Source organism: Montipora foliosa, chromosome 12 (assembly GCF_036669935.1).
Source record: "Montipora foliosa isolate CH-2021 chromosome 12, ASM3666993v2, whole genome shotgun sequence".
NCBI lineage: Eukaryota > Metazoa > Cnidaria > Anthozoa > Scleractinia > Acroporidae > Montipora > Montipora foliosa.
The window spans coordinates 18974816-18997315 of NC_090880.1; the positions used below are offsets into that span (position 1 = coordinate 18974816).

A 22500-nucleotide genomic window follows, 5' to 3' on the forward strand; every position below is an offset into this window, starting at 1 on the left:
AACTTATTGGTACCCTTCTAAAAGGAAAACTAAAGGTCAAACTCTCCCCACAAGAATTATTCACAATAACAGGACTTTTACACAAGAAAAGGATATTGCTGAATTATTCAATAACTTCTTTGTAAATATTGGGCCAACTTTAGCAAAGGAAATCAAAACTGATCATACAGACCCCTTGAAATACACAGAGTCTACGCCATCAAACAGTTTTTATCTTGCTCCAGTAACCCAAACACAAATATCTACATTATTTGCTGGACTAAAAGAAAATAAAGCATCTCTAAATGTTCCTAACAAACTTATTAAACTTGGAAGTGGACAGCTCTCTGCACCCTTCCCTGAAATATTTAATGAGTCAATACTATCAGGGGAGTTTCCTGAAATCTTTAAAATATCAAAAGTAACCCCAGAATTATTAAAACTGGCAGTGTATCTGAGTTAGGAAATTATAGGCAAATAGCAATTATTTCTTCCTTTAGTAAAGTACTGGAAATACTAGTATATGACCAACTTGTGTCCTATCTAGAAAAAGAATGTCTACTCTTTAACTTCCAGTTTGGCTTTCGAAAGAGATATATACTCCACTGAATGTGCCATTCTAGAACCTGTGGAGAAATTGAAATCAGCAAATAAAATGTGGTATCTTTTTACACTTTTCCAAGGCCTTCGATACAATTAACCACCATATTCTTTTAGAAAAACTGTATAAATATGCGATCCGAGGACTTCCCCTTGCGTGGTTTTCAGACTATGTAAATAAGCGTAAACAATGTGTCAAAGTTGGTAATGCAGAAACCAGCCTGAAAACCATCACATGTGGCGTGCCTCAAGGCTCCACACTTAGGTCCACTGCTGTTTCTATTGTATATTAATGATTTGCCTAGGTCCTCGATGAAATTAACTTTTAGGATTTTTGCAGATGATACAAATATGTTTTATTCTTCAAAAGACCCCGAACAATTACAATCAGTTGTTAATGAAGAACTTGGAAAGGTCTTGAAATTTTGTGCAGCAAATATGCTATCCATTAATTTTAAGAAGACGAATTACATGATAATTACTTCACCTAAGAAAACAAATATCTGAAATATCAGAAAACAGTTTGCAGTATAGAACAAACGTTCCAGATTAAATACTTGGGTGTCTTTATTGATGAGCACCTAAAGTGGGATGCTCGGCTCCAGCACATTAACAACAAAATAACAAAAATATTGGAATTTTATTTAAGCTTAGGCATTACATGCCTATGAGTACACTCAAACAACTGTATTACACTATCATATATCCGTATTTAACGTATGGAATAATGAGCTGGGGTATCGCATACCAAGCTAAGTTACATAAAATCAAAATAAGTCAAAATAACTGTATTCCCGGCATCCTTTTTGCAAACAAAAGAGAAAGTGCCACACCGTACTTTAGACTATTGGAAATTTTAAAGTTAGAGAATTTTTTTAAATAAAAAAATTGGCGCTCTTGTGCATAAAATACAATATCGAAAAAGGGATGTACCTCCTGCTCTCTTTATGATTTAGTTCAACCAGCTTCGGCTGTCCATAATTATAAGACCAGGTATGCCACTAATCAAAGCCTGTACAGGCCATTTTCTAGGACTAATTATGGCCTGGCAAGGTTTGGCGTAGTGGCATCACAGACCTGGGAAGCAATACCTATGAAAATTAAGTGTCTCCCCTTCGACAGTTTAAAAAAGAATATAAACTCTCTCCACTTGACAGTTAGACGTGTGATTAACTTAGCCAGACCTTTATAACTAGTTTCTATAAGCACTACATAACCTCCACCCACTTGTAACGGCTTTGTGGTAGCAGCCAACTCGAAAGCTTGGCTCCTTTGGCTGCCACACAGTTTCTTCTCTGTTATGTTTAATTTAATGTATAGCTAGCTCTGTTTTCATTTCTTTTTTTTACTCTTTTTGTTGTTGTATTGTAGTTGAATCGGTGTGAATAAAATGAAATTGAACTTGAACTTGAAGGCGTGAGAAACAATACTTTAGGGCCACGGTTTTGTGCCGTCATTTTTGCCATCAGATCATGGCTTAGATACAGGCGTTTAACGCAATATTGTAATACTTTAACGTAATACTCCCTGAAGACGTTTGCGTTAGGCAGACGAAACGAGTCTATGATAAACAAGTTTTTACAGATGCAGTTCGTAGAGATGGCCACCAGAAAATATGATTTCATGGACAAATTCGATTCTGAAATGTGCGTCATCTGTGACAGAAAGAGAAAAAACTACCAAAAAAATCGTTAACCGAACCTCAGTGGAATTTGGCCATCTTACGACGACTTATTTTCGAGGAAATGCCTTATGAAGCTAAAAAAGGTTTTTGCAGCAAACAGGACTCGAAATAACGGTCTAATTTCAACAATTGCGATGGCATCAACAGCTACAGATTACCGTATAGCCAGAAGCCCATGGACTTCCAGTAATAGCTTCTGGGCGCAAAGCATTAGTGACAAATTTCGTTTTCACGAGAAAAAGAAACGGTTGTTGTTTTTTGCAGTTCCTAAGAACTATGAAAAACACAAATTTTAGTCTTGATGTTCTTGGCATGTTTCCGACATGGGTGACCCGAAAACACTGACCCCCGGTCCATGGACCCCTCTACGGACTGGGTCCACGGACTACCCTTACGGAACACCCTAAAACAACATAGAAATAAAGATTTGACTTACCAGTTGTCTGGATAGACCACTCGTGTCACTCGTGTCGGCGAAATCTCAACCGTAACGCTCCGCAAATTCAACAGACTAAGGCTCAGGCTCGGGTACAAAGTCTATTAATCACATGTTGCGCCTTCCTTCGTTGTGGACCGAAATCCTTCGAAAAAAATTGATAATACGTAAGCTCTATTTGTATTGTCTTTTTTTCCCTCCGCTATTTTGTTCGGATCATATTCTCCCGCGGGTTTGTGAACTCGCCCCAGGCTTCGCGATTTCTCTGTCCTGAACAAAATGGCGGAAGAACTTAGTTTCGAAGCCACCGGTCAACAGTGAAGGAAAGGCAACACCTGAGCTTTAGTCTGATTTGCGGAGCGTAACGGCTAGATTTCACCGGCAAGAGTGGTTTATCCAGACAATCAGTATAAAAACTATTAACGCTAACAAATGCGAACTCAGCGAGGTACATATTTTGTTAACTTGCTTTATGCAAGACAAGAATATCATTCTAAAAGCTTATTCTACTCAAAAAGAATGTTCTGGAGGTAATTTTGAGAGTGCAAAATCAAGGTAACGCGGGAGACGGCAAATACAAACTCACGATTTAATTAAGTTAGCACACCAGAAAGACGCTAACCTCATTTTGAGAAGAAAATGCTTTACTATTGCCATATAAACTACCCAGTTAAGCTCGCATATCATAAAACATGATGAATTCATAAAAGCCACCTCTTCCAGCGAACAATTTTTTGAAACAAACAACATATTTGCTATTAGAGGCAAAAACCCCTTCTATTTCATTACATGCGTGAAGAGAAGAAACTCAATCGTGTCAAATATGCGCAATATTGCAACAAACTAAATTTCAGGATCAAACCGTTTCCATGAAGAACCTTTTCCTTGAATAATGAAGCACAAAATACACGACAAGCTTTCTCTCAAATAATTCTTGGCTGTTACATTTCCAATGATTTTTTTTACCTGAAGACTGTGCAGAGTTGATCACAGATCCACGTAAGGTGTTCGATTCGTTCAATCGTTTTCTGTCTTTGTTGAACCCATAAGTTACCAGAGAATTTTCCATTTGGTTTCAGTGCTCTACATAACAGCACACTTGGTTAAATATTATTTTAGAAATACAGCTCACTTTGATTTCGGCTCGACGGGCGATAGATTGTTGTCGAAGTCCATTACTCATCGCTTTTGAGATTCCAGGTGTTGGTTTTTCACCGCCTGCCTAGTTTATCCAACTGACTTTCCATTATTGAGCTCCATAAGGGTATATTTTATTTACGGATCCACTAAAACGCCATTCGCGTTACATGACTTTCGACGCCATTGCAGCCTAAGTTACTGATTCTCCTGTGTCCACCAGAGAAATCTACGCATTTCCACTACCCTCTCGATCCTAAGAAAATACGCGCAGAAGGCTCTATGCACAAAGACACCACTTACCAGAGGAGTGACAGGCAAGACTTTTACCGACACGGAAAATAAAAAAAATAAATCGGAAACTCTACCCATTTTCCGACTGGGATTGCCATACGGCAACCCAGTAATAACAACTTTAAATTTGTTTTCTGTCCGATGCTTCTGTTTTATGAGGGGTATATTGTTTTGGTCTCCCATCCAAACACTAACCCCGCTGGAAAGGGCTTTACTTCAGTGAACTTTGGTATCACAAAGCTGTCAGATGCTCCACAGAGGGCAAGCTTCAAGTTGTGGTGAAAAGAAGTTGTGAGGGAACTTGAAAATTATCATGTCAGCCCAGAAGCCAATGTTTCTCGCTTCGCTTTTATTTGTTATTCTTCAGAGACTGGAAAGCTGTAGTTCAATACCACACAATTCAGTGCCTTCTAAATTTCTGTAACACGTACCACAGGCAACCCAGTGTATGCTTCACGGAAGCATCTCGTTTATTTTTAATTCTGTGGTTTTTGGGGTGGTCCGTAGAGGGGGTCCGTAGAGATAGTCCGTGGACCGGTCTGTAAGGCACTCCATGGACCCGGTCCGTAGAAGGGTCCATGGACCGGGGGTCAGTGTTTTCGGGTCACCCTTCCGACATTGTGATTTCACAAAAGCTGTACTCAGGAAGACCCACTGATCCAGCTGTGGTAATGCGCCAGTCCATCACGTGCGACTACTGTATTTAAATCCACGGATATTTTAAGCAAAAATCACGTATCACAGCCTAAACCGAAATCCCAAAGAACGGCGATACGCTCACGTCGTCAACAGAAGCTGGAATTCGGCCAAATTAAACGTATTTTCGAGGAACTGCAGTTTATTCGAAGCTATAAAATGTTTTGTCAGGCTTCTCTACGCAATTGCTAAAATTGCGTTCATAAGTGCCAGAATCTGGAGAAACATGCCTTCACTTGATAAAAAAAGGTTTTAGCGGCAAAAAAGACTCGAAATGATGGTATAAATCCATCAGTTACTATCTGCTGTAGATTTCTATAGTTAGAAGCCCTTGGATTTCTCTATAGACATGAACCGCACTATTTCAGTAATATCTTCTGGGTGCACAGCATTAGTGACTTGGCGTGCCTTCACAAGGTGGAGAACATCCGATTCGTTAAGATTTTAAATCATTGGTTCGAATCCCGCTCAAGCCAGAATTTGTCAAACTTTCTTTGTTTCTTTGTTGTAAAGTTTCTTATTGCTATGATAAAAAATCTTAAGAAGCGTCTTTCGTACTCCAGATAAATAGGTCCTTCAAAGGTATAGTCTGTCTTGTCCACATCCTCACAATCAAATGGTAATAAAGACTCTTTAGGACCCGAAGCAAGTAATGCATGACAAAGACAAAGAAAATGCTACATCGAAGATGTTGCATTTCGGCTGGATTTCAGAATGAAAGAAAACAGATAGAGAGGATTGAAAAATTTCAAACCTTTAAGTATGATGTCAAGCAGATTTGAAGGTTGGCTGGAATGCGAGGTTTGTTTCTTGGCAACAAGGATTATGAGATATTAGCTCAACGCATGAGGTCTGGCAAGCAGTTAGGGATTTAACTTTAATTGGCTGTTCAACAGCCTCGCTTGTAGAGACAACACAAAATGTCACGAAAACGCAAATCAAGAAGTTTATTAAAGATAAATAATAATAATAATAATGATAATGATAATGATAATAATGACATTTCTTTCAACTTGATTTAAAGGTTTTGAGTTTTAATGCCTTGCGATCTTAGGTTTTACTAGGATACCATGTCCCCAGTTAGTAGAGGGATATTTCCCCTCGGCTAGATACCTTGATTGATTCAATAATTATAACTTTCAACTTAAGCTCATAATTTTCATGCCCTCTGCAATGAGCTCATGCATAACTTTGATGCCCTTTGCGATAGCAAAGTAGAATATTGCGAGGTTGCATTTTGCATTGGAATTGAATATGCAGTGAAACAATCTTGCTTAATTCCTAAGATAAGTTTAAGTTGCTTACAGTGCAACGCGCCTTACCGTGGTCACCCATGCAACAAAGTTTTATTTGACAATTACCTGTAAATACCTCAACTCAACAACCCTTGCAACGGTGTTCAACTTACAACTGTGCGAACTTTGCAAAGAGGGGTGACTGTCAATCAAATTCATACATCCTGATTGGTGGACAATTTGTGAAAAACTTTGTTAGGTGGCCACGGTAAGGCGTGTCGCACTGTAACGTGGTGAAATACAATGATATTTGTTTATCAACTTTTGTCTTACGACTTCCTCAACAAAAATTCAGAAAACCGAGATTTAGTGTTAATTTGTCTGTTTACAGTTGCGATTCTCAGGAACTATGCGAAAACTAGGATTTTCAGTAGTCTTGACCGTTTTGGCATGTTGCCGACATTGTGATTTGACAAGAGCTGTTCTCAGGGATCATTAGGGCCGACCCAGGTTCAGCAAAGTACTTGTCCATCACGTGCAACTATTGGAGTTCAAAGATATTTCTAAGCAAAAAATCACGAATCACAGCCTTAACCGCGAAATCTCATAACACTGCAAAAATTATGATCTCTTTGTAGGTCATAAAAGATAAAAGAACGTTTAGAGAGAAAGGCAATTCTTGGCTCACAACGAAATTTCCTTTAGTAACCCTAGCCCAAGCCTTGATCACATCAATTCCAAGCTCGAGGCTTTTCACTGGTGCAGAATAAAATTGGAAGACATTTTAGGGTTGTTGAAAGTGGAAGCTTTTTTTCTTCATTTTTATTTTATTTTCTTTTTCTCTTTCGTACAAGTAAGAGTAGGGTCAGAGGGCGGATGGACATAATACCAATTGGCATTTCTCGTGGCAGAATAAACAACTGGTAAGCTTAGCACATGGGCTCCTGGCACTTGTTATCGAAACGGTTTGCTCTGTTGGAGATTTGTAAGCTGCTTATGACATGCAAAATCCCATTTCTTATACTTTGGCCCCTGTTCAAATGGCTGAAGCATCATATGACATCATTGTTCTTCTGTTCGCCTTGTCAGAAAACCCCGGTCATCTTACTGTAGAGTTCATTTTGACAGGGTGGGCTGTCGTGTGCAGTCTTACAGTCAGTTGCTTTCCACACTCTTAGAACCGTGCGCTCAATTTGTTGTGATGATGTTTGTGCCATTTTCAGGTCTGGTCCTTCTGGTAAGTAAAAACACACTTCCCTCAGTCATCGGGATAAAAAGCGTTTACATCTTACCGATCAACTTTTAACGCTAGTAAAACGACTTCGATTTTAATTTGTCCAAGAAAGGGCAATCGCCGAAATGTTTACGACTTAGCCTCGATGTTCCAAAGTTTAGCCGACATTTTGCTAATATTCGCAATTGAAATCACCGAACTTTAGAGCTCTGTAATGCCCCTTTCAGTTTATTACAATCAATATTCGTGGTAGACACATCTTAAAAAACGCCGAGCATACGTTTTTGAGCAGATTCCCGTACATTCTCCTCCGTAGAATGCGGCCAAGAGAAGCCAATGAATTCAGTAAGCACGCATTATTTAATAAATGAAACCCGCGTTTATGCTTGCTAGGTGTTATGCTATCAATTTCAGCGCAAGGTACAAGTATCTCAAATCAACATTTAAAGAACCTTACTCACCCACTTTACATTGCGCGCCCACATTACGTCAGTCGCCATTTTCAGGGCCCCTGAAACTCTAAATTACATGACTGTGTGAAGTAATCTGTTTCCATCGGACATCAAATGGGCTATTTAATTCTGTTTTCCATTGGAAAATAAGCTATGTTTATTGAGTTTCTAATATTATTACTGGGTTGCTAGTATGGCAAACCCAGTCGGAATCTACGTTTCATTTGTTGGTTTTATTTATTTTATTTATTTATTTTTTTTTCGTGTCGGTAAAAGTCTTGCCTGTCACTCCCCTGCTAAGTAGTGTCTTTGTGCATTGAGCCTTCTGCGCGTATTTTCTTAGGATCGAGAGGGTAGTGGGAAATGCTCAGATTTCTCAGGTGGACACAGTAGAATGATTAACTTAACCGGCAATGGCGTCGAAAGTCAAAATAAATATACCATGCGACGTAAACTTGATTTCCACTCTCAAAATTACCTCCAGAACCTACTGTTTGCTTAGAATAAGCTTTTAGAATGGTATTCTTGTCTTCTGTGGTGATTCGGGAACATTTTGTGAAAAAATATTTATAACGGGTCACACGTGCAACTTGATCGCCCGAACTTCCCCTATTATGCATAACATCCACTTGGCCTTTTGGCATCCCATTGGAAAAAACTCGTAAAATATTCGCGGACCGGTCGATTTCTCTGAAATTTGAAAGGATGATTGCTAACGAATATAGAACCAACTATTGCTAACGAATATAGAATTGAGGAGATACGGGATATTTTTTAAAGTAGGAACGCATTGCATGCGTACGTGTGGTAGTGCAGTAACTTGACCGTGTTTTTTCCATAACTGTCAACTGAGATGTGTTTTGTTTTTCCAGGAGATTCAAGTTGTCCTTGCGTAATATGTAGCTCTAATAGTACACGATATTGTTTGGTATCGTAAATCATTACGGTGCCATGGTAGTCATCTTTGCTAGATACCCCCTGAGAAGACATGTGGTTCAGTAAAATACTAAACCCAGGACGATTGAAGAAAATAAAAGGAAATTGAGAAACATTTGACTTCAAGGCTGACACGTTGATCATTTACAACTTCTTTTTCACCACAAGCTTAAGCGTGGACTCTAAGCTTCTGACAGCTTTCCAAGACCAATGTTTCTAAAGTTAAGCCCTTTCTAGCGGGGTTAGTATTTGGATGGGGGACGTCAAAATATGCGACTTGCTGTCACGAACATACGACCAAAAATTCTATTTTAAGGCTCAAAAATGCGAACTAAGCAAGGTACAGATTTTGCTACCCTGTTTTATGCAAAACAAACATTGACGCAAAAGTAAATAAATTTGAATATGCAGTTTTAAGAAGAGCAGAAGGAACTTTATGGATGTGTCGATCGAGAATAAAACAATTTGCCACATTTCGGGTGATTTAATTCGTTTTTTTAAACTTGCCTTCATTTTTTATATTGTTTGGCCGTTGAAAGCTATTTTCTTATTTTCTTTCTACGTCAAAACGGCGAACAAACTGGTTCCCGAGAAATATTGGAGTATTCGTTCTATGCAAAATACTTCTAATGAAGTATTCGTTCTATGCAAAATAATGTTCACAGTGGAACACACAAGTAGGAAGCAAGATGTAGAAATAACGTAGAAAATTCTCCTTACCTTTAAAGCTTGCCTTTCTCAAAGAAAAAGTATCTGTCCACTTTATCGAATAGTTTAATACTGAATCAATCATATCGGGCGAAAAGATCCCACAATAAATTCTTGCTTACATCATCTTCATTGAAATGTGTCACGATGGCTGAGTGGTTTAACGCGTTAGCAAGGTCATTGTGAAGGTACTCTCTCGATTATTGATGTGGTGGCCGATAACTTCGTGTATGTTAACCTTTTTAAAATGGGTGCTTAGACTTAAATACTGTTGAACAATGCTGTTTGAAATGGGTGTTGAGGCTTAAGTAAGCACTATTTCAGATGCTGCTTACACATTGATCAACAGTACTCATTCGAAATAGTATTTTTAGGGTACTCCATTTGGGTACTCCATAGGGTACTCCATGGAGTAGGGCTCCGCGTTTTGTCTTCTCCCGATTGAGGTCCAGTTAAAAGTTCAAACATTTAAGTACAACGCGTAGAAACTGTATTTCCCTCTTGAATTCAACGTAGACGTAGCTCCACGCTTCATAGAAAAGCGCACGAAATGAGGGTATTCTGCTGTTTTTCTGACCGAAATCCATTTAATTTCACAGGATAATCCTCCTCGAGGATCTTCGAAGTGTTTTTTTTATTTCCCTGACAAAATTGCCATCGTATGAATGATAGCATTGAGAAACATCAAAATAAGCCAAAAGATCCTGTACAAATATTTAGGAAAAAAGAAGTTATTATTGTTCTACCTTTCTTAGGTCATCACAGTAATGACCTCACAAAACAGCTGAGGTCTTGCATAAACAAATTCTATGGTATTTTAAACCTCAAAATAGTTTGTCAGAACACCCGAAGAATCAAGTCTTTTTTCCCTTACAAAGATAAACTAGGTCCTTCCTTCAGGTCAAAAGTAGTGTACAGAGCAAACTGCTGGGATTGCAATGGTTTCTATATAGGAAAACGAGACGCCGATTACGTGACAGAAAAGCAGAAAATTTTAAAGCCCTGACTCCAAATTGTCACGAATCTGCAATTGCTGATCATGTTTTCTTAACCAACCATAGAATTAAGTGGGATCATTTTGAAATATTAGCAACTGGTCGATCAGACATGCATCGTAAAATTAAAGAGTCTCTGTTTAACCGTGATCTAAAGCCAACCTTAAATGAAAACGTTTCTTGTCGTTTTATGTCAATCAATTTCGTTAGTTCCCAGTCCTTACAGTTGTAGTTTCGAATTTAAATTTATCTGTAACTGAATAATAATCACTTCTGATGATGTATGTTGTAACATACGAAACGTTAAGTTTATAAAAAGTTATGCAGTTCAAGCAAATGTTTGTAACCGCTGTTTGCGTTTTATTCTAATTCAAACTTAAATGGGCCAAGTCCCAAAAATTTTTATGTCACCAAGACGTATTATTTGTGTTATAAGTTGTTTTTCCTTATTTCCTGCACCAGTCAGGGGCACCCAATGACGAAACTTTTCAAAAATGCATCAGAAATGCCTTAAATGGATTTCTTTGTGCTTTAGAAGCCTGTTTCATTAATTTGGAGATGCCGTAAAAACTATTTACCGTATTTCCTCGAATAATAGCCGTCCCTCGATTAATCGCCTCCCTCGACTAGTCGCCCACCTTTGACCGAAATATTTAAATTAATCGCCTCCCTCGAATAATCGCCCCCCCCCCCCCCCTCCCAAACAAATTTGAAACACTAAAAAGCCCATGTTCGACAACAACAACAAAAACGCGCAATGTAAAGTGGGTGAGTAAGGTTCTTTAACTGAGCGTCTTGTTGAACACAAAATTAACAGATGATATCTTTGTTGTTAGGGTTTGTCTGTTGTGGGAAACGCGATTGGATGTCAAACCGCCGAAACACCGCATGCGGAAAGCACGGTAAGACTCCCAAGTACCGAAATCCGATCTTTTAACACGTTTTCAAGGTAGTAAAAAGAAAACTGGCCGTGAAGTTTGACGACTTAAATCCTCTCGGTTCATGAGATACAGAGGACAAAATATCTGCTAAAAAAGGATCGCAGATATTGAAAACTAACAAATTTCTAACAAACTAGACGGAGAAATGAAAATGTCTCTGTGTCTGCGTACAAGGATATGGAATAAAATTGTAATCTTTGTTTTTCGCTAGGGAGACACTTCTCATCATTTTTTCCATCCTTACTCCTGCGTGGATTACCTAAAGCATGGCGACTCCAAGTGTGGAATCTACAAACTGTTCGACACAAGTGGTAACAGCTTTCCGGCTTATTGCGATTTTCAGTCAGAACCCGGATCTGCTTGGACTTTAGTGATGTCTTGGAGCCATTCTCGTCGTAGCCTTGCCCCATTTCGTACAAGTCAATTCAATTTTGACGCACCAGTGAACGAGAACGCGCAAAATTGGAATCTATACCGCCTGAGTTTGGCACGAATAAGATCCCTGCAGAGTCACTCCACTCACTGGCGAGCAACATGCTGTTTCCCGACCCACGGCGTTGATTATCGCGATTATGTCCGTGGAAACTTCAAGGACTTTGACATCGTAGATTATCGTGGAAGTGGCGATTGCGAAAAAGTGGAATTCGTTAACATACGGGGGCATGTTGGCATGCACGTAACAGCAACATTTTGGCAGACTTCTACGCTCCTGCACATCAACAGTCCTTCAACTAATTGTCAGTTTAACCCGTCTGCTGGATCAGTAGGTAGTGAAGACAACTTTGGTGCTTATGGGTCCAGCAACCCTGCGTTCCGCTGTACCCATAATGATACGTCGACTACACAGTGGTGGTTTGGAAGTCATCTGTGAGAGACAATTCTTAACCACAGTCGGGGCTTAGTAATACAAACAGACATGAATGATGATGTTAGATCATAACCGACTCGGAGATGAGATATGAAGAAATTGTCAGGTAATTAAATAAAAGAAAAAAATAATGGCGTGTGTCGTTTTTGTGACTGTGTGAATTGCATTGCATGCTTCAATAATTGACAAATTGCAATTTTGTTGCTTTGGTATCGTAATCACATCTCCTTGGCCGATTAAGCATGAAGCCCCACGACATTAGAAAAAGAAAAGTTAAATTTAATCGCGGTGAGACAACGGAGAATACAATAGTTGAAAAGTGATTTGATGTCCTAAGGCTTTTGATAAACTCAACTATGGACATACAAGCCATACTGTACAGGTTACATGAACGCCTCTGAGTACATAACATGCATTAGTAGGACTTTTCAGATCGAGGGTCAACCGATTTTAATAACCTAGCACATTTTCATTCATCGAGTCGTTTCACGGGAACACATGAGCCTAAGCAATTGACCTGCTCCAAACTGAGTGGCTTCATAGCTCAGTTAGTAGAGCATTGAACTGGCATCGCAGAGGTCTAAGTTGGGTTGAACGAATCTCGTTGAAGCAACCTGAATTTTTCAGGTGTCTTTCTTGTCCTCAATTCGGCTTGTAAAAATTAGTAGACGTGAACTGAGATGGTTACCAGAAAATATGATTTCATGTTATTGGAAATGTGTATCAGCGGTGACAGTAAGAGAAAAAAAAGTGAAAAAAAAGGGGTAAAATCTGGAATTTTGTCATCTTACGACCTATTTTCGAGGAACTGCCTTATAAGGCTAACAAAGGTGTTTACAGCAAAGAGGACTCGAAATAATGGTCTAATTTCAACAATTACGATACTCCACCAACTGTAGATTACTATAGTCAGAAGCCCATGCATGGACTTCTTCTATCGAACTGAACTTTTTCAGTTACAGCTTCTGGGCGCACAGCATTAGTGACATTTGGCGTTTCACGAGGAAAAGAAATTTAACGGTGGTTGTTTTGTTTGCGGTTCTCAAGAACTATGAAAAGCACGAATTTTAGCCTTGATCTTCTTGGCATTTTGCCGACATTGTGATTTGACAAAAGCTGTTCTCGGGAAGCATCATTGGCCCAGCTGTGGTGGTGCGCCAATCCATCACGTGCGACTACTGTATTTTACGGATATTTTTAGCAAAAATCACGGATCACCGAAATCTCATAGAACGGCGATACGCTCACGTCGTCAACAGAACCTGGAATACGGCCATCTTACAACATTTTCGAGGAACTGCAGTTTATGAAGCTAAAAAAGATTTTTTGCACCGGTATGGCGAGGACACGGGGTCAAACACTGTTAAGTCCTACATTTTTCAGGCTTCTCTACACAATTGCTAAAATTGCGTTCATAACTGCGAGAATCGTAGATTCACTTGATTTCATATCCGCAGTTCAATGTATGATTCATTTCATATATCATTTTGTTCGTTGATTCATTCATCATGGCACCATATGAACCCACAAATGACCAGCTCCCAACATCAGTGGTTCAGCTCAGTTGGTTAGAGCGGTCCTAAATTTTTCAGGCTTCTCTACGCAAATTGCTAATTAAAAATTGCGTTCATAACTGCGAGAGTCTTGCTTTCACTTGATAAAAAAGGTTTTATCAGCAAAAAAGACTCGAAATGATGGTTTAATTCCATCAGTTACCATCTACTGTAGACAAGGTGGAGTTAAGATTTTAAATCATTGGTTCGAATCCCCCTCAAGCCAGACTTTTCCAAACATCTTTTGTTTTGTTACTTCGTAAGTAATGTTCCTTATTGCTGTGATCAAAACTCTTAAGATGCGTCTTTCGTAGTCCAGATAAATAGGTCTTTCAAAGATATAGAAAAACATCACTATTGCCCATAAATCACGTGACACTCTCGCTCAACGATATCCTATACATATTGTCTACTCCAGCAGTCTACTATAGTATCGCAAGCTATCGTATTGATGGACTACAAAAGTTGTAAAATGTTGCTGCACTGTTGGTACCAGAGGTCCCAAAAGATGAAGATATTAACGCCTGACCCAGTCACCGTGTTCAGTGTCTCCTTAGTTCCATGCTCTCTATCTCCACCCAGGTGTGTAAGCGGTTACCGGCCACAATACTGTGGGCAGCCCTGCAATGGACTGGCATTCCGTCCAGGGAGGGCGGAGGTAGCATTAATCTCATTGGCCTTTAATAGCTACTTGAAACTGGAATAATCAGTTCAGCTTTGTGACCCCGAGTGGCTGCGACTTTGTCTTTTTGTCTTACATGACTTAACGGTCGTCAGGAACCCATGACTGGGGCGTTCAACTTTATTGTATTTGTGGAATGTGGAACGGCGTTTTTACAGACCGACTTATTCTTAGATCGACTTTCCCGCGAAACCAGACCTTTCCAGCTAATCACAAGTCTTGCATGAGAAATCATCGACCATGGGATGAGAATGGTCACTCGTGCAAGCCAGCTCTTATTTTAAGAACTCGTCTAAAAATAGCTTGATCTGTGAAAATGCCGTTACATAGCCCTAGTATTGAAGTTGTAGGCTCTTGGTAATGGGCTCCCGCTATCTTCCAGTCAAATTCAGAATTAATATATTCATGATTTCCAGAGTTCTCTTGCTCGTTTTCAATAGAACGCACTATGTGGAAACAAAACGTTTATTGATTTGCGTTTGTATGAAACACATGTGGCAATTGTTACATAAGTTTAAGAGAGCTCTGACCCACATCTGTTTTGTTGACGTCTTTCTTTAGATCTCGGTTTTTCTTCATTCTTTTTGTAGCACGTTTGTTATATTCGTTATTCGCTGTTTTCAATATTTGCTTAACGCCTGAGGTCAAGAGATTAGAAATTTCAACTTGGTTACTCGACAGCATTACCTGTAGAGTCAACATAAAATATCACGAATAGGCAAACCCATAATTTGATAGTGATGGTAAAGATGATAATTACTTTCTGCTTCAGCTCAAGCTGGTTGGATCACGGCTCAAGGGAAGCAGAATTGTGGTTCCGCATTTCATCTTTAGAGGCATTAAAATGAGCATTTGGTGATTCACGAGAAAAGGGAATTAAACGCCAGGTTATTCCTTTTTTATGATTTCTCAAGAATGTGAAAACAGGGACTTTTGTCTTGATCTTCTTAGTGGCATGTTGCCGACATTGGGATTTGAGAAAAGCCGTTCTCAGGAAGTATTATTGTTGATGCGGCAAGTCCATTACGTGCGACTATTAGAGTTCAAGGGTATTTTTCTGCAGCAAAAATCACGGATCACAGCCTAACTGAGATCTCTTAAGACGGCAAAAATTATAACCCTTTCGTACTTAATAAAAAAAAAAACAACAACAACAACAACAACACAGAAAGAAATTAAATGCAGTTCTTGGATCAAAATGTTCTTTAGCATCCTCAGACAAAGCGTTGATCTCACCAATCAACAATTGCAAGCACTTCGGAGGCTTTTCACTGGTGCAGACACATAATTGGGAGCAATTTTACAGAGGGTTTCTGCTAGTAAAAATCTCTTTCCTCTTTTATCTTTGGTCTTTCTCGCAAAAGCAGGGGGATGGGAGGGCGGTTGGACATAATACCAATTGGATTTTCTCCTGGCGGAATAAACAACTGGTAAACTTGGCACATCTTTTTATACTTTAATCTTTAATCACAATAATTGCCACTAGCCCTTACAAGCAATTTCTAATCCGGCAATTGAGCGGTCACCGTTCGCTAAAAGAACAAAAGAAAACAAAACAAAAACGATGTAATTATATTATTATATTTAAGTAGTGGACACTCTGCGGATGAATTCGGAGTATCATGACGATCTAACAACATCAGGCGACAACGCGTTCTATACAGGGATTGATCTTACATGGAAAGAGTGTTTGTAAGCATCGACTGAAGAGAATTACCAGGAGCTCCTCAAGGGAAGCCTCTATTTTTTCACATGCAAATTTTCCCACCGCGTTAGCGTCCATTTCATGCTATATCCAGTCTAACCGTGAGAATACGAAACGAAACTCGTTTATTCCTTGAGTCAACTCTTTCCTGAGTAAGTTTATTCTTAGGAACAGGATTTTCCTGCGGAAAGTATCATATTTCCCTTGGCGCTGAGATAGCTCTGTTTTGATTGGCCTTTACAACACTGGATGTGCTGAATCTCCCAAGAGAGCCGTTCTATAAATTAATCTACTCTTGAGTATCACCTATGGCTTGTACAACAACAACAACAACAACAACAACATGACCTACGTTGGAGTCAATACAATTGGTGGAGTTTTACGTCCGAGTAGTCCCGAGTGATCCCCGCCATTTCAGTGTTTCGAGTAAGCCAACTGTGGGATAGGCTTAGCCACAAGTTGCCGTTAATTTCCCAAAACGTTGCCGATTAAAGGGTGTCTATTTTATTTCCAAAATTGCGGAAAAGTTGCTGAATTTCGAAAAACTTGCCGAAAAGTTGCTTTTCGTTTACTTGCTTGCACTTTAAGTTGTTTTTGTTGCGATTTAGATCATTTTGTCCACGCGTACGGCGCTTTTTACTGGCCGGAGTCCTGGCCGGATTCGTCTGACTGAATTTATCTTTCTCTAGCTATTTTAGCTTTTCTGGGGGTAGCGAGATTTTCCCCTAGACTTAAACTTCCGCAATAGGATTAATTGGGCCTTAATTTGCACATTCTTTCCAGCTGGAATCTGAATCACTGACAGTGTTGTCCGCCATCTTGAAAAACGTGCCATGCGATACCGTTGATCTCAAGAACAGGCGTGCAACACCAAGCTGTGCACTATTGGCCGGTCCAGCTGGGGTCCACAAACTCAGTTGAATTTAGCTGACTTTTCTCTCGAAAGCTAATAAATGTCGTGAAAAAAGTAAAAAAATATTTTAAAAATGCTAAAAATACCAAGAGTTGCCAAGCCTGTTTAATAGTTGCCAAATGCGGAAACAAAAGTTGCCGAAAAGTTGCTAAGCAACTTGTGGCTAATCCTAAGTGTGGGAGATAGAGACTTACCTATTTTTTCCACTGGCCAACTAAGTGGTCTTATTAAAGTACTTTTGTATTTATTATATAAATAAGTCATTGCCGTGTTCTAGTATTGATACTAATACGAAAGCCAACGTACAGCATTTTTCTATCAGATTATATGGTCTACCGAAAAGACAGAATCACATCGTAGACACTCTCATTCTTCGGCCATTTCATCTTGAGTAAGAATAACAAACTGCGGTTATAAACATAACGAGACATAGCATGTTGTAAAACTTTTAATGAACTTGACGTTTCGTATGCTCCAACATACATCTTTAGAAGTAACGGTTACCTAAAGTACAAATGAGTTTAAACACGAAGACTAATACCAAATAAGGAAAGTAATGACTATGAAAAAATAAATGAAAATAAACAAACCTTTTTGTAATAATAACTTTATTTATATAGCGCTCATATCCATGTATCGCTGTCCATGGGGCTTTACAATTTACAATTTACAGTAATTTACAATAATTTAAATACATTAAATTCAATGGAATGTCATTATACAATAAATATTGTTAATTCTATAAACGATCTACAAAATATTGTTATTATTTCAAACAAAAATTATTGAAATGATAATGATAAAATCAAATGATGAAAGAAATATCAAATCAGTCGATCAAAAACGAAAATGATTGAAAAGAAAAAATCAAATAACTAATTAAATTTCCTATTATCAAGAAATAATGTAAAGAAAAACGTTTTGAGTCTGATTTTAAAACTAGCAACTGAGGAGCAAGAACGAATATTCAAAGGTAACCTATTCCAAAGTCTCGGAGCAGCGAATGAAAAGGACCGAAAAACATAAGTGGTGAGCTTAGCTCTAGGTTCAACAAGAAGTTTATTTGTAACAGAGCGAAGAGAGTAGCAAGAGGAACAATAGGAAAGAAGATCAGACAGATAGCAAGGAGCCAGATCATTTAAGGCCTTATAAGTGAGCAGAAGCAACTTGAAGATAACCCTATAGTATACAGGAAGCCAATGAAGATCAATCAACACAGGGGTGATGTGATCAAACTTCCCTGTAAAAGTAACAACACGAGCAGCAGAATTCTGAACGTGCTGTACCCTGTCAACAAGATATTTAGGGAGCCCATAAAGAAGAACATTACAGTAATCGAGTCTGGAAGAAATGAAAGCGTGAACAATAGTGTGAGCAGCATTAGTAGTAAGATATTTCCTAATAGAAGACAGATTTCTTAAGTGAAAGTGGGACGACTTGCAAATCTTGCTGACTTGAAGTTCCTCAGTCATGCATCCATCGAAAACTACTCCCAAATTAACAGCAGAAATACAAGGGACAACAGTTTCACCACTAACTAAGATCTCATCTAATGGAGGGCGACTAAGAAACCCAGAGTGGATGCACATCAGCTCTGTCTTATCATGATTTAGCTTCAAACCATTAGCAAGCAAGCATCCCCGATGAAATGTCAGTGAGACCTTGCTCCAAAGACTGTCTTGATTGTACAAGCTGTTGGTTACCCTTAAACGACAAATACAACTGAGAATCATCAGCGTAAAAATGATAACTGACATTATGACGCTTAACAACGTCAGCTAATGGAGAAGTATAGAGAAAGTAAAGAAGAGGCCCTAGTACTGAGCCCTGTGGCACTCCAACATCAAGGTTGACAAGGCACGAGGAACACTCCTTGATACCAACGAATTGCTTCCTACTCGTGAGGTACGAACTAAACCAGCTTAGAACAACATCCCTGAGACCAAAACGATTAGCAAGTCTATCAAGTTAAATCTGCTTGAAAAAATAAATGGCTAGTAGAGAAGTTTCTCACTGCAAACGTTTTCATTAAGCGCTCGTTTTAAATCGTGAATCAACAAGGTTTCCTTAATTTTACAGTGTACATCAGACTGTCCAGTGCCCGGGGTTCAGTGGCTAAAATGTCAAAGTGATGCCATTTAATCCTGTGACCTGTTTGGGTCACATGATCAGCAATGGCAAAAGAATGGCTGTTACTCGTCGCGCTCTGAAATGTTCTGTTTTTCTGTCTTGTAATCGACGTTTTGTTTTCCCGATATAGTAATCATCACAATCCCAGCAGCTAGCCTCATAAAAGACTGCCATCTGGCTCTACGCACGGTGTCCTCTATGGTCTTCCCAAGGTACATAAATCTGGTTGCCCGTTTCGCCCTATATTGTCTCATCTGTTAACACTTACAACTATAACCTTGCGTCCTATCTTGTTCGAGTTCTTCAACTTATCTCAACGAACCGGTTTACTGTCAAGGACGTCAAGGATTCCTTCAGCTTTGCAGAATGGGCCAAGACATACAACCATAATGGTGAATATATCTTCTCTTTTGATGTTAGTTCACTCTTCACCAACGTTCCGCTTGACGAGAAAATACAAATCTGTCTAGACAAATTATATGCTTTAACCAATCCACCAAAGTTACTGCGCTCTGTCTTGAAAGATTTACTTGTTTTTGCAACTAAGAGGAGCTATTTTGTGTTTGATGGCCAGTACTACGACCAGATCGATGGTGTTGCCATGGGATCCTATAGCTCCAGTGATTACGTCAACAATGTCCACAAACTGATGTTAAAGTTTATTGGTATAAATACACAGGTGATTATACAAAATCGCGCGCTCTCATTGGCTCGCTATCTGGGATTATCAGCCGATAATCACCTCGACGGACAAAATGGCTGCCAGTAGTCGTTTTGCCACTGCAAGTGAGGATGATTTTCGCGTTGAAAGGTTTTTTTTTCAGGCTCAGTGATTATCGGTGGATATTCACCTCGACTTCGTCTCGGTGAATATTCACCGATAATCACTTCGCCTTCGGCGAATAATTGTTAATTAACACCATGAGAACTGAAAAAAGGTTCGCACAAAATTACAAAGTCGTATCGTAACGAGGCAAGAACTTACAAGTGAAATTACAATACGGACAAATTAATGTTTGGTTACGCCGGTAGAAAAGTTAAAACTATATCTTCTGAACAAATACAAAAACAGAGAAAAAGAAACTAATAGAAACGTTACACACGATTTCAGAAAAGTTAACGATAAAGCGGCACGGCTAAAGAATCGTGTAAGCTAAAACTAGTTATGCAGAGGCAAAATAGTTACCTTGGTGCTGCCCTTGAAATCACTGAAACAATGTTAAACACTTGATGAAAAATTTGTTGAAAACTTGAAGCTGGAAACTTGAAAAAACTTGAGAAAACTTGAAGCTAAAAAAACTTAAACTTCGGCGTTGACTTGCTTCGCTTATGTCAACAAAATACAACCTAAGTTACTTGCTTGCGAAGAAATGTCGTGATTACTGTCGTGTTAAAGAGCTGCATCATATCTACAAATAATATGGCATAATTCTAGCTTGCGCATTCTGCTAAAGGCTCTTTACGCTCCCTTGTGGGACTTGGGGGAAGATGGATGATGGAAAGACTCGAAAGGTAACTTAAATACCGGCTTAATATTCTAAAACGCAAAACCGCAAGCAAAAAGGCTTCTTATGATAAATCACTTAACGGTCGTTACAGAATTTTCATTGTCTTATCTTATCTAAGTATTCAAAGTAAAATTGTCACTTAACAGCTTAGATAAAGTATTTACAAGTTCTATGGTTGTTTTAATTCCAAGATTATTTTCAGAAACACTCGCTGACTTAAGTCTTTTTTCCCCTATAAAGACAGACTCAGCCGCTCCGTTAGGTCTAAAATAGTTTATAAGGCTAGCTGCTGGAATTGTGGTGATTACTATATCGGGAAAACAAAACGTCGATTGCAAGACAGGAAAACCGAACATTTCAGAGTGCTGACGAGTAAAAGCCATTCTTCTGCCATTGCTGATCATATGACGCAAACAGGCCTCAGGATTAAATGGCATCACTTTGACATTTTAGCTACTGGACAGTCTGATATACATTGTAAAATTAAGGAGACCTTGTTGATTCGCGATTTGAAACCAGCGCTTAATGAAAAAGTTGGCAGTGAGAAACTTCTTCTCTACTAGCCATTTATTTTTTCAAGCAGATTTAACTAGGTCTGTTTATTTTCATTTATTTTTTCATTGTCATTACTTTCCTTGTTTGGTATTAGTCTTAGGCGGTGTTTACATGATACCGGTATGAGTTTCATTCTGGTACGAGTTGACAATTTCATACCGTGTTTACATGGACGACACAAATATTGACACAGGGATGACGCATGAACCAAAACAATAATAATGGCGTCCAATGAAGTACTGCTATTAGAAATACAACGCATGCGTCAATAGTCCCAGTCCACCACGACTTGACGACTCGTACCGGAATGGGAGTCAATGTAGCGTTTACATGATACCGGTATAACTTTTCGTACCGTTATGAGAATTTCGATCCGGTACAACTACCGGGATGAACTCATACCGGTATGAGTTGTACTGGTATGAGATTTTTCACCGGTATCATGTAAACAAATACAGAGCGATAAGTAAGAACCGGGATGAACTCGTACCAGAATAAAACTCGTACCGGTATCATGTAAACACCCCCTTAATGTGTTTAAATTCATTTGTACTTTAGGTAATCGTTGCTTCTGAAGATGTATGTTGGAGCATACGAAACGTCAAGTTCATAAAAAGTTTTACAACATGCGTTGTCTCGTTATGTTTATAACCGCAGTTTGTTTGTTAGTTTTCGACAGAATCACGTTTGGCGGTGGTGCTTTTATTGACTAGTCAAAGATATATATACCCTAGTTATCCGTTAAGTTATGACACCAACTGTGAAATCGCTAGGGCTTTTCTACAGTTGCCCTGTCAAACGAAAGTCTTACTTGACCCTACTTGCATCTTTCCACCGTCCCCCGCATTCAAGAAAAGAAACAACCATGCAGTTCATAAACTCTGTGAACAATGAGTTTTCGGATCAATTGCAAGCTCCTGCGTACCCACATGTTGGTGGAGACTTCAATCTCGCCGGTATTAACTGGGAGAATATCGAAATTACTGGACATAGCGACATTGAAATATCGAAAACTCTTATCGACTGTATTCAACTGAACACAACTCACCACAGCTTACAAAACGTGCGACTCGTGGAGAAAATACCATCGATTTATAATTTACATCAAATCCAAACATGCTGTCAAGCGAGACCCATACTCCAAGCCCCAGCTATGTCCACGATTCTGTATTTTTCGATCTGTCTGTTAAGACCAAAGAGAACAAAAAACCTGCTTATTCTGTATATTTATACAAAAAGGCAAATCTGGGTGGCCTACG

The 22500-nt window shown here is 39.0% G+C and overlaps 1 protein-coding gene and 1 pseudogene across 1 annotated transcript; both read left to right on the forward strand.

Annotated features, from left to right (window-relative positions):
• LOC137980936 (uncharacterized) overlaps nt 1–872 on the forward strand; it is a 2393-nt pseudogene extending 1521 nt beyond the window's left edge.
• A 6295-nt stretch (nt 873–7167) lies between these two features.
• Nucleotides 7168–12325, forward strand: LOC137979738 (uncharacterized). Its single transcript, XM_068827074.1, has 3 exons — nt 7168–7298; nt 11223–11288; nt 11539–12325. The coding sequence occupies exons 1-3, from the start codon at nt 7263–7265 to the stop codon at nt 12196–12198; spliced, it is 762 nt and encodes a 253-aa protein (XP_068683175.1). The 5' UTR covers nt 7168–7262; the 3' UTR covers nt 12199–12325.
• The last annotated feature ends 10175 nt before the right edge of the window (nt 12326–22500 follow it).

Coding starts and splice junctions, on each gene's coding strand:
- LOC137979738 (XM_068827074.1), top strand. CDS start 7,263: ATGATGTTTGTGCCATTTTCAGGTCTGGTCCTTCTG. Junction 7,299..11,222: donor TTTCAGGTCTGGTCCTTCTG/GTAAGTAAAAAC, acceptor CTTTGTTGTTAG/GGTTTGTCTGTTGTGGGAAA. Junction 11,289..11,538: donor CACCGCATGCGGAAAGCACG/GTAAGACTCCCA, acceptor GTTTTTCGCTAG/GGAGACACTTCTCATCATTT.